Source organism: Heterodontus francisci, chromosome 36 (genome assembly GCF_036365525.1).
Source record: "Heterodontus francisci isolate sHetFra1 chromosome 36, sHetFra1.hap1, whole genome shotgun sequence".
In the NCBI taxonomy this organism is placed as follows: Eukaryota; Metazoa; Chordata; class Chondrichthyes; order Heterodontiformes; family Heterodontidae; genus Heterodontus; species Heterodontus francisci.
Window position 1 is genome coordinate 40,088,228 of NC_090406.1, and position 13,139 is coordinate 40,101,366.

General features: G+C 43.2%; 1 protein-coding gene across 1 annotated transcript in view; it reads left to right on the plus strand.

Moving 5' to 3' along the window:
* Positions 1-13,139, plus strand: part of LOC137351760 (receptor-type tyrosine-protein phosphatase delta-like) — a 583,992-nt gene that overhangs the window by 318,191 nt on the left and 252,662 nt on the right. The window contains exons 5-6 of the mRNA XM_068016566.1: positions 8,520-8,705; positions 9,653-9,661. Coding sequence (XP_067872667.1) covers positions 8,520-8,705; positions 9,653-9,661 — 195 coding nt within the window. The remainder of the gene's footprint in view (positions 1-8,519; positions 8,706-9,652; positions 9,662-13,139) is intronic.

The following is a 13,139-nucleotide window of genomic DNA, read 5'->3' on the forward strand; positions in this document are numbered from 1 at the left end:
AACAAGATCACCAAGCTTTCCCTTCCCGTTGTGAACAAGCCTGGCTTCTGCCGGCTTTCCTTGTAACTCGGGTGTTGCATATAAGGTCTGTGTAGGAATGGAGGCCAACCTGACCGGAGCTTATATCAAGTGTAGCCCCTGATTGGCCTTTGGATGGTAACCAGAATTTTACACAAGGGCATATTTCTGGAACAGCATAGTTTATGGCTGTACTATGAGGTTCAAGTCAGAAGTGTGATGGAATACTGTCCACTTGCAAGGATAAATGGACTCCAACAACTCTCAAAAAGCTTGATACCATCCAGGACAAAACAGCCTGCTTGATTAGCATCCCATCACCATGCTGAACATTCACTCTCTCCACCACCGGCACACCGTGGCTGCAGTGTACACTATCTGTAAGAATCACTGCAGCAACTCACCAAGGCTCCTTCTACAGCACCTTCCAAACCAGTTACCTCTACTGTCTAGAGAACAAGGGCGGCAGGTGCATGGGAACACCACCACCTGAAAGTTCTCCTATAAGTCACACACCATCCTGAATTGGAACTATAGCTCTGTTCCTTCATCATTGCTGGTTCAAAATCCTGGAATTTCCTCCCTAATAGCATTGCGGGTGTGCCTACACCACACCGACTGCAGCCATTCAAGCAGGCGACTCAACACCAATTTCTCAAGGGCAATTAGGAAAGCACAATAAATGTTGACCTTGCCAGCGATATCCACATCCAATGAACGAATAAAAAAACCTAGACAACTCGTTAAAGACGCGACGTCACCTTCAAGAAAGGACAAGCTTTATTTCACTTGAATCTTTTTCTTTTTTTTGAATTCGTTCATGGGATGCGGGCATTTCTGGCTAGGCCAGCATTTATTACCCATCCCTAATTGCCCTTGAGAAGATGTTGGTGAGCTGCCTTCTTGAACCGCTGCAGTCCTTGGGGTGTAGGTACACCCACAGTGCTGTTAGGAAGGGAGTTCCAGGCTTTTGACCCAGCGACAGCGAAGGAACAGTGATATAGTTCCAAGTCAGGATGGTGTGTAGCTTGGAGGGGAACTTTCAGGTGTTGGTGTTCCGATGCATCTGCTGCCCTTGTCCATCTAGGTGGCAGAGGTCGCGGGTTTGGGAGGTGCTGTTGACTGAGCCTTGGTGAGTTGCTGCAGTGCATCTTGTAGATGGCACACACTGCTTGTCACAGTGCGTCAGTGGTGACGGGAGTGAATGTTGAAGCTGGTGGATGGGGTGCCAATCAAGTGGGCTGCTTTGTCCTGGATGGTATTCAGTTTGTTGAGTCTTGTTGGAGCTGCACCCATCCAGGCAAGTGGAGGGTATTCCATCACTCTCCTGACTAGTGCCTTGTAGATGGTGGACAGGCGTTGGGGAGTCAAGAGGTGAGTTACTCACCACAGAATTCCCAGCCTCTGACCTGCTCTTGTAGCCACAGTATTTATGTGGCTGGTCCAGTTCAGTTTCTGGTCAATGTTAACCACCAGGATGTTGATAGTGGGGGGATTCAGCGATGGTATTGCCATTGAATGTCAAGGGCAGATGGTTAGATTCTCTCTTGTTTGAGATGGTCTTTGCCTGGCACTTGTGTGGCGCAAATGTTACTTGCTACTTATCAGCCCACTGAATGCAATGATACAAGTTGGGCAATATAAATTGTTGAGTACTCTAGATGACAAACCCTGAACTGAAGTCTTTTCTACCTTCACATTTTAAAAAAAAAACATAGTTGCCATACGTTTTGTCAAGACGGTATATCTCTTTAAGATGGAGATTATACCCAAAAGGGTGCAACAGTCTGCTACTGAAAGTGTTTTGGAGATTGATTGCGGGAGCTGTAAATAATTAAAGTGGAGCTTGTAGGACCTAATATCTCCACATATCTCCTGAACATGTTGAATCGGGGTAAAGCCACCTTCTGGTACCTCTAGTATGTTCCCATGACCATACTGTACTTGACTAGGAGTTAGATGACAATCCTTGATGGATTTCCACCTTTTTATAATGAAGCATCACCAAATTCACCCCATCTACTCACAGACCATGTTCCTGTTTCCAACCAGATCTCTCCTAGGGTAGTGGGCCATCCCCACTGAAAGGAGCACTTGGTGCTACCTCGCACAACTGGCCACACTATACACGAAAGGGAAGAGGAACATTAAGGGCAGCCTCTCGCTTTCTAAGGCTGCGAAGAAAAAACAAACTTATGGAATTCTAGGTTTTATCACGAGGAGTATAGAATATTAAAGCCAACAGCTAATGAAACTTTAGTAAGAGCTCAGTTAGTGTATTGTGTGCAGGATTGGGCTATCCACAAATAGTAAGGACATTGAAGTGTTAGAGAAGGAAGTAGGTTGTGAAATTCCCTTCCAGGATTAGTGATTGAAGCAGAAACCATGGCAACATTCAAGATTAGATTGGGTAGGTGGATGAAGGAAAAGAAGATGAAAGAATATGGGAAGAGGATGTGATTGTAATTCTTCACTCATTTGCAAGGCAAATGCAAATATGGACCGACGAAGCACGAAATATGGCCTGTTCTGTGTTGTAACTTTTATATATTTCTGTCAATGAGTCTAGACAGTGAGTGTTGCTTAACTGTTAGATAGTGAGGATGTCACAGAGGATGTGAATCCATCTCTGAGCCAAAGCATAGTCACATATTTTAGCGGTAGAGCTAAACATCCAGCATTGGCATACTTGCGGCTGCAGCTTGTACTATCTACAGGACACACTGCAGAAATTCCTGCATGCACCACCCTGACATATTTTGCCATTCCTTCAGTGTCGCTGGGTCAAAATTCTGGAACTCCCTACCCAATAGTATTGTGGGAGCACCTTCACCATGGACTATCTGGGTTCAAGGAGAAGGCTCACTACCACCTTCTCAAGGCAACTAGCGATGGGCAATAAATTCTGGCCTTGCCAGTGATGCCCCCATTGTAAGAAAGAATTTAATAAAAGCTCTTATACAGCATGGTCAGCTGAGCATGTACTGTTCTTATCTCCAATGTTCCTCTTAATTAACAGTACCAAAAAAAACACACTCATTTGTTACTTATCTCACTGGTTTAAAAAATTTTGTTCAGTTTTGGCCTCCAAACGCAACAACGAATATTGGGGCTCTGGGAGAAGATGCAGAAGCAAATGACCAAACTGGGCTCTTAGTTATAAGGATACGTTCTATGAGTCGGGGCTATTTAAAGAAACACTGGTGTGGAGAGAGATGATTTAGATTCTTAAACTAGCAAAGGTTACAGATTCAGTCCGGTTTATTTGAGCTCAATAAGGATGGTGAAACAGGAAGGAATGATGTAAAATCCTGAGGCAAAGAGTCAGACCAGATTCCAGAAAGTATTTCTTTTCACAGATAATCATCTGCCTCTATTAATGAATGCAGGGACTTATGGTGGGAATGAATAGCTGCAGCCCTTTAAAAGGGAACCTGGCAGGTTCCTGGATCAAGAGAACATTTCCTCTCTCGAGAGTAAATTGCTAGTTAGCTGAATATGGATTCCTGGAGTTTCGCTTGATTACCTTAGGAGCTTCGAGAGGAAATTCCCTATGTTTTACCTTGAATTGACCACAGATTGCTTCTGCCTGCCCAGAAGATTGTTTAAAGAATGGGTAAATAGTATACGTGGTTGCACTGTATTTTGAGGGCATGGGCTTGGTGGGTTGAGACCTTTTTACATTCTTTTGTATATTCAAATAACAAAGGCCAGAATGCTTCAAAGTAATTCATGTATGCAATGTGCCTTGAGACATTGCTGAGAAATGTGGTGAGTGCTATGTTAAATGCAAGTTTACTATAATCTACCTTAGTGAGGTTTCTCTCACCTTATTTTGAGGATGAAAATCCTGAGTTTCTCCTGTCTTTTCTAACAGTTCAATCTGTGACACAAGGATCAGCCTTTTGGTCCTTCTCTGCAACACCTTCAATGTTGAATGTCTGCCTTTTGTCTTGGTGCCCAAAATGGACAGAGTACTCAAGCAGGTGCCTGACCAAAGTGTGGCTTCCACTATCTCCTATTTTACTGTTGGGCTACACATAGTTCATAGCATCACCATGTTCGCAACCACTTGCATTTATATAGCACCCTTAATGTAGTAAAACCATCCAAGGCATTTCACAGGAGCATTACCCACCAAAAATGGACACCAAGACAAAGGAGATATTAGGAGGTGTGACCGAAAGCTTGGTCAAACAGGTAGGTTTTAAGGTACGACTTAACGAAGGTGGAGAGGAGGAGAGGTTTAGGGAGAGAATTCCAGAGATTCCAATCTAGACACAAACTGCTACTTCTCTCGCCAAACATATAGTTAAAGTGAGAAAGTGAAAGACAATAGAGAACCATGTGCAGGGCAGGAGAGCTTTGAAAAGGGCTTGCTGTGTGTGTTACTCTATCACAATCAACCAGTCGCCCATTATGCTGTTTCACCACACCTGTACTCAACGTATTGAATTCGTAAACACTGAATTGATGAGAATGGATTTGTAACAGATCTGTGACTATACAACTGCCTCTGTCAAAATGAGGAGCTGTGTTCGAAGAGGAGGGCTGGCTCACCACATATCAGCTAGATGGACAGTATTTATGTTTCTTGCATGACCTTCTGACACCTGGTACTCTTCTAGTGGGTGTGCTTCGTGAATTAGAGTCCTGCTGCATCAGGCTGCTAGGAAATTCTTTTCTTTATTCTTCCCTTCTCGTTCTGTAGGGCCGGCTAGAGATCTATCGCTTCTCTCTCTCTCTCTCCCTGTGTATTCTTTTCTGTCCTTTCTATGATACTTAGCAATCATTGTTGGTAAATATTAACATGCTGAATGCCATTAATGTGTCCACAGGTTTGTGCTTCACTAAAATATTGGGCAGTATTTGCTGATATCACCGACAGAAATTTTGAGGCTTTCTCCTTCACGTGCTTTTCCTCTCCCTCTGTTTTCTGTATCTATCTTCCCCTTATCATAAGAGTTTTGTTTTTTTATTTGAAAACTAATAATTTTGTGTGTTTTAACAGACTGAGAAAAAGAATTCTCTGAACATTGAATGCTGAAACTTGGTGTTTAAACTGAGTGGGACAAACTGCAAGACACCTGTTCCAAACAACAGCAAGGGAAATGACAGGTCACATGACTTGATTGTTAGAGTTTCAGTTTCACTTCTGCATTGTAGAAGACCAGTAAGCGGGACAGGCAGGAGGCAGAAAAACTGGCTGGGACTTGCTTGCAGACCAGAAAAGACTTACTCTCTGTAAGAAGGCTTGCCTCTTTTGTGAAAAGAAATTCTACATTTGAGGTGATGCCTGTGGACTGCCTGGAGAGAAAAAAGACCTGTATAGGAAAAGACCCAGAGAAAGAGGAGTTGCTGCTCTCTGTGGAGAAAGGCTTCTTTGTTGAGAGGAAGCTCTGCATTTTTAAAGGTAGCAGTTTCCTATTGCCTCCAGTCTCTGGAAAATCTCTGCCTCTGGAATGATTCCTGTTGCCTCTTATGTTTTGGAAGATCCTGAAAGCTCAAAAAAGCTTCTAATGCTAGACTGCTATTTCAAAACCCAAGCAAACCTGTTGCTACAGCCTTTGCTGAAATGTCTTTGTGACACCTGCTGCAAATGAAGTGCCATGAATGCCTACCCATCACAGACTGTTCATCAACCTCGCCTGGAGAGACTTTGAGTGCCATCTGACTATTCGACTCTGGGACACTTCATCAGCCCAGAAATATCCTACCAGAACATTACAACCCAGTTATTTTATTATTCCCAAGAAACAGTTGTAAAGAGAAAATCCTTTTTTCCTGGTTAATCGGTTTTTGAACGTATGTGTGTATGTGCATGAGGGTTAGGAATAATGAGTTGTAAAATCTTTTCATATATGGATTTATCTCATTATTGTTTAAGATTTAGTTGATCAATAAATAGTTAATTTTGTTGTTGTTTAAAGAAACCTAGTTTGATGTGCTTTATTCTGGGGGACAAGTAGAATATTTAATTTGGCTATTTTCCGATAGGTGGGAAAATTTACGAATATGCTGTGACCTGTGGAGTAGTGGGACTGAATTAACAGTGCATTACTCCCGCCTTGGTCGTAATACCCTATTCTCTCCATTTATCTGTGTGAGTGTGTGTGTCTCTCTATCTGCATGCTTCTATCAGTGTTTTCCCAATCTGTCTTTGTCTATCTGTCCATGTGTGTGTGTGTGTGTGTGTGTGTGTGTGTGTGTGTGTGTGTGTGTGTGTGTGTGTGTGTGTGTGTATGGGTTGGGGGGTGGGGGTGGAGAATCTGTCTGTCTCTTTGCCTGGCTCTGTTTTCTCAAATTGTCTGTATATGCCTGAGCTTGTTCCTCTTGGACGGTCTTTTCAGTCTCTATTTTTCTGCCTTTCTATCTTTTTCTCTATTTATTGCCCTTCCTATTTCTTTCTCTATATTACTTTTCCTGTTTTTCTCTCTGTCTATTTATTTATTTCTCTCTGTCTCTACAGCTTTCTCTCCAGTACTACTGCCTTCTTAGTTCTTTTCGAATTAAACAGAAAAATGATAATCTTATTTTCATGTAGATTTTTCATTCTGGGAACTGGCCATTAATTAAATACGTGGATTTGAAACTGCTTCTGGGAATCAGTCCTACTTCCATCCTGAATGATTTCAAATCAGGCATTTGCATACCCTCATGCAGGCACTAATTTCTACATTGTGACAGAGGAGAGGATTATGAAGTTAAGTAGGTTTTTGCAGAGAGGAATGTGTGTTGCTACGATCTGCTCTAATTGATGGCATGTCAGGCAACTCTTTGAAAGATTTACCTGCTTCATTGGGATGAGCTTTATTCAAGACGTTTATTCTTTTTATATGCAAATGAAACTGCTTTAAATGGACACGTCGAATCCAAAAAAAGCGCCAGTTCCCAGCAAGAAGTGGAAAAATTACTAACCTACTGCTGTCCAGATTGCCCTGTGGGAGGAGGTGACTGAGCAGAGACTGTCCACTTCTATTTGGCACAGGGGTGGGAGGGAAAGGATAAAACTGGTTCATAAGTAACCATGTATCAAATAACTCTTGTACCTCAAGATTGCTGGTGGCTTTGCACATTGTGGAATGCTGCTTTGTGACTAAAAAGGAGAACGAGAGCAGCTGTTTGAAGATGCAGTAAGAAGGAAGGAAAGAATGTCATTTGGGCTCAGGATCTAATCAGATTGTTGAGTTCCAGATTCCTGGAAACAAGTTGAATCTCCTAGCATTTTGTCTTTGTGGGGCTCTGAGGTGCCTCATGGATAAAACATTTTAAATCCAGCTTTCCATTAATTTGCATATATCACTCATTGCTGATACTTGAGGTTCTGTTTTTGGATTTATCCACAAATGCAACATCTACTGCCCACAACCTCAACCAACTTGAAGAACAAGGGACACATGGGGACACCACCACCTGCAAGTTCCCCTCCAGATCACTCATCATCCTGACTTGGAAATATATCGGCATTCCTTCACTGTCGCTGGGCCAAAATCCTGGAATTCGCTCCCTAACAGCACTGTAGGTGTACCTAAACTACATGGACTACAGCGGTTCAAGAAGGTGGCTCATCACCACCTTCTCGAGGGCAATTAGGGATGACCAATAAATGCTGGCCTTGCCCACATTACCCACATCCCATGAACGAATTTAAAAAATAACTCTCCCTTAAAAACGCTGCCTTTTTCCATCCCTGAATGAGCACTGTAATTGGCCTTAGTACAAAGAATGCCTGCTGTTGGTTGATGTGATTGTGTGGAAGTCATGCAAGGACAGAATCGGGCTCAGCTATGCTGGCCCCACAGTTGAATAGCCTCCCGACACATTCTGTCTAGGTTCAGGCATCAATAATGGCCACTTGAAGAAGGTATGAAAGGTTAAGCAGCACCTGTGGAACCAGAAAGGAAGACAATGGACAGGGAGGGGTAACAGTGGAAGGGAGAATACTTAAAATATATGGGGAAAGAAAGAAAACTCTCCCTCAAAAACACTGTCTTTTTCCATCTCTGAATGAGCATTCTATTGGACTCTACAATTCTAGCCAAGATTAGTGTATATGTGCAGAATTTTAGAGCGTAAATTGTGATGGTTATACTGTACCCTGCTTCTCTTATCCATCATATAATGTATAGAATATGCTCAGAAGATTTCTCTAAAGTCTTCACCCATTTTATATAGGAAGGGTGGAATTTGGAGTTGGCTCTTGAAAAACGAGTACTGTTTTCTGTCAACATGGCCAATTTTACTGGATTTTGCAGTCTGTTGACCCACTGCCGCCATCCTGTGAGGTGCTGTTTAGTGTCAGGGCTATTTAAGTGGGGCAGACAAGAGGTTGGGTTATAAACCAATTTACAATGAGTCCATTAGTTAATACTTTCTGTCTTTCTGGTCCCCATGCAAAAGTAAAATGGATGGAGAGTTTTGGGCTTTATTTCTCAGACCTAATGTGAACTAGATTTGAGATTTTTTTTTAATGATCTTCCCTCTCCACTTTCTCTTCGCAGAGGACCAGCTGCCTTCTGGCTTCCCCAACATCGACATGGGCCCCCAGCTGAAGGTGGTGGAGCGCACCCGCACAGCTACCATGCTGTGCGCAGCCAGTGGAAACCCAGATCCCGAGATCACCTGGTTCAAAGACTTCCTGCCAGTCGACCCGAGCTCCAGTACACGCATCAAACAGTTGCGGTCAGGTAGGGGCCGGAAAAGAACAAATATTACTAACAGATCTAAGAATGATTAATCTGCTTCTTTAAAAGAGAACATGGAACCAAAAGACCTTTGTTTAGCTGTTATTGCTGTTGATGTTTGTGACGTCCTCATAGCTTGTCATTCTGTCTGTCTGTCCTGTGCATAGAGCTTTCTTTGATTCACGCTACACTGCTGTGACTGTATCTCCAGTTCCTTTTATAATATTTCTTGAAGTGGCTCTTACTCCTGGGCCTACTGTAACCTCCACTTATTTTATTTTTGTTTATTTTTCTTCTTGTTTTTCTTTTCTCTCTCATTTTTTTCCATTTGGGATTCCATTCTGTGACCAATGTGTCAAATTGAAAGTAATCGCTGGGATTGGGAAACTCTTATGAAGCTTTTTTGCTTTCCTTGCTGGTTGTGGTATGTGTAGGTGAGGAGGCAGCAGCCATTTTAACCCAGTGGAACCATTGGCAAAGTGAACAAGTTGTATCAAGAACTTCAGTGAACGTGGTACAAAAAAAAACTGACCGGTCAATTTCTTTAACTTGTATCATAAGTTTAAAATAAAACATATTTTAAAAAAGGAACTAATGTAAAAATGTTTAATCTAAACCTCACATCCTGCAGTGAGCTACACTTAATCCTTCACATGATTGACCTCCCCAAAAAGTTCAAGGGCCTCTATTGCCATGGTTTTGAACTTGACTTTAGCAACCACTCTATCCTTGCTATTTTGTGAATGCATGTTGCTCATTATATTAACAACAAAAAAACTTAACAATCATTTAAACAAGATAACAGTGAATTGAATTAACTTTTTTTCTAATGTGTTTGAACCTAAGTAAAACTTTTAAGTTTAAAGTTTTTTAATGTTACTAACAATGACTATGTAGCTGAATAATGTCTTCTATAATGTTTTCTTTCTTTCTGTTTCTTAATCTTAAAGAATCCTTTGGTAAGTATTTGGCTTCAAAGCCTAATTCACAAAACCCTCTCCAGACTAATGTCACAACAAGCTTAAAATGCATGCTTGCATTTTACTAACTATTAAAAAAACCCCGCTGGTCCTACCCAACTGACCTACTCAAGACTGTTGTTGCTTTAAACCCCATCAGACAACCCTGCCCATAACCTAGCAACAGATTTTACCCAGAATCCCTGAGGAATTCTTCATGCTCCACCCTCTGAACCAAATCAGTTTTCTGCATCCATTCTAGTCTTTTGGAGTTCCACATCTAACCCATACAGATACCTCTTCTTAATGTGGTCATGTCTTGGCTTAGGATCAACCATGCTCTATTTTAACAACTTCTATAAATTGCTGTAGTCATCTCAGCACCACTTGGTTATTGAAGTTGCCATTAAGACAGGGTTTTAAATTGTTTATCAAATTGTAAGCAATGCCCACAATGCTTGTTGGATAAATGCACATTGAGCCATAGAGAGCAGAATGGGCCCAGGTTTGATTTAGTGTGATAAATGAGCTAGCTTCAATTGAGATTTACAGTTGGGATGGTGAAGTTAGGGCACAACATTTGGGCAGTGCAGCTGAGGTCCTACAGTTGGGATGGTACAGTTGATGTTGATACAGTTGGGGGTCCTACAGTTGGTGGTACAGTCGATGTAGCTACAGTCAATGTTGCTACAGTTGGGGGTCCTACAGTTAGGATGGTACAGTTGGCCTTAGCACCCCTGAGCCCTGGAAGGGAAAAAACATGCATACTCTTGATTGTTATCCAGTGACTTCCGTTGGAAAGTGGAAAACTAGATAGCCAGGCACTAGGGCAAATTGAATCACACAAGAAACTGATTGAACAATATTCTCTCCTCCTTCCACATCTGTTCATCGTGTGATCAGGCTTAACTGTGGTTCCCCACATGACACGATAACCTAATGAAATTCAAGCTTGAGCTTTGCAATCGCCATTATTTTAAAGTGGTTATTGCATGTTAAATGATATTGAGTTCAGAGATTGGGCTGCAGTGTCGAGGTTCAGATTTGACGAACAGCCTCTTGGTTATCAGAAGGAGGCCTGAGCCTATGTAATCAAGTGCTACCTTCAGCAGAGGAGGGTACTAAATTGAAGGGAACAGGGATGGAGTTTGAGTAGTTAGAGGTGAATGAAAGGGCCTTCCATATTATAAGCTCATTAATAGCAGCAAAGACGTTAACTGAATGATTCCTGTGAGTTCTTCAAGGGCTATACTGTCCAAACCTTACAAGCTGCTTTTTGATATTTCTATGAACTACTTATATATACACTTTACAGCCAATGAAGCCCCTTTGAAGTGTAGTCACAGTTGTGACATAATATATTGTGCTACAGTGAGTCAAGAGACTATACCAGGTATTCATCAGTAAGAACTCCATACTTTACAGTTCTCGTTAATCACTTATCAGCCAGAGGGATGAGCATTTATTTTTAGTGAAATCTATCCATCAATATTTTTAACAACTACAGTAGATTAAAATTGGGTCATGTGTTCCATTGAAAAATTCTATGTCAGTGTTGGTAAGGAGATTCTTGTGTTCACAAGTCTACAGTAGTGGTGATGCTCCCTGTATCACCAGGAGGAGGCGCACTAATAGGATTTCCAATGTTAATCTGATCACCGAGCCGTGACGCACCCTGTAACAAATGACTGGAAATGCTTTGAGTCTCCAGTGCGCAGCTGCAGTCCTCCCACCACTGGTGGCAGTGTGGCACAAGTCACCCAACCCAACCCAACCCAACGCCCCCCCCCCCCCCCCCACCGTGCCCCCAACTACCCACCATTTTGATTGTATTTTTCTTAAATTTATTTTTAGGTACGTATATCATCTCTAAAACAAAACATTCTCAGGGCCTGCACCTTTTCTACCTAGTCTGATCTCTGCTGTCCCTGGGTTCTTCCCTGGCTCAGTGGCCTCACACGCCACCCAGACTGCACCTTAACCAGGGTGACCGAATTTTCTAAACTGAACCCAGAGGGTGTGATGCAGCCCGATACCCACCCACACACTGGGCGGTGCAGTGGTTAGCACTGCAGCCTCACAGCTCCAGCGACCCGGGTTCAATTCTGGGTACTGCCTGTGTGGAGTTTGCAAGTTCTCCCTGTGTCTGCGTGGGTTTCCTCCGGGTGCTCCGGTTTCCTCCCACATGCCAAAAGACTTGCAGGTTGATAGGTTAATTGGCCATTATAAATTGCCCCTAGTATAGGTAGGTGGTAGGGAAATATAGGGACAGGTGGGGATGTGGTAGGGGTATGGAATTAGTGTAGGATTAGTATAAATGGGTGGTTGATGGTCGGCACAGACTCGGTGGGCCGAAGGGCCTGTTTCAGTGCTGTATCTCTAAAACTAAAAAACCATCCGAGGCCACGGAACGTGCCTGATCTGGCTCCCAGAACATTCTACACAGCCCAGCTCCAGCCACTACTCATTAGTCCAATTGCCAGCATTACCACCACCACCACCACCCCTATCCCCCAACCGCCCCCGCCCCCCCCCCAGCCATTTTCTCTTCCACTGAATTTCACAGGAAAACTGCTCACCATCTGGGGACTATCGGGGATTTGGTGTGGGATTGGGACGGCGCATGCCCACCAACCACAGAGTGATTTCTGCATAATTTTTTTTTATAAATGAAAGTCCCTCAGTGAGTCCACCCTTCCTGCTGGTTGAAAACAGGAAATTGACATCCCTCTCACCAATCAGAACCCGTCCTGCCTCTCAATCCCGCCCACTATATTAGCTGACCGCAGGGCAGCTCGGGGTCACGTGGCTCTTGATTTGAACTGACGGCCGTTAATAGGGCAATCACTCAAGGCATATTTTGTAAACCAAGGACTCTTCTGGGGAAATCGTTTGCCCAGGGGCACAGTATCTCATCTGGGAACTGTCCCTGGAAAACGGGGATGTATGGTCACCCTTATCTTAAAAGCCTGTTCTTGGCCTTCTCCAATGAGAGAGGGTGGGATTCTGCGTTTCTTTAATGCATCTGGAGTTTTAAATTACAGGGCCTTCCCCAATATTGTGAGGACAGGAAACTCTTTAAGGCATTCCGCCCCCTCCTGCATCCCTATGAAGGCCAGGAACTGACAATTGAAGCACAAACAGGGTGCATTCACCAGCAGGAATGCTGTTTAATTTATTTTTAACGCAGGTCTCAGCTAATGAACTGAAACATTCCCTTTGAGGCATCACCCACAGAGGAAGCCCCTGTTTGAATTACAAATGTTTAAATAATACGGCCTTCCTCAAATCTGCAGCATGGAGGGGAATTTTATTTTCCCTCTCTCCTCTTCCTGCCCTTCACATTTTCCATCTCCCTCCTACAGCCCTGAGTATTCACCACTCGCCGCTCAATCTCTCTCCTACCACTCTGGTTGCCCACTCCTCACCCATTGCTCTCCTTCCTGTTGCCCTGTGCCTCCCCCTTCGCCCATTCAAT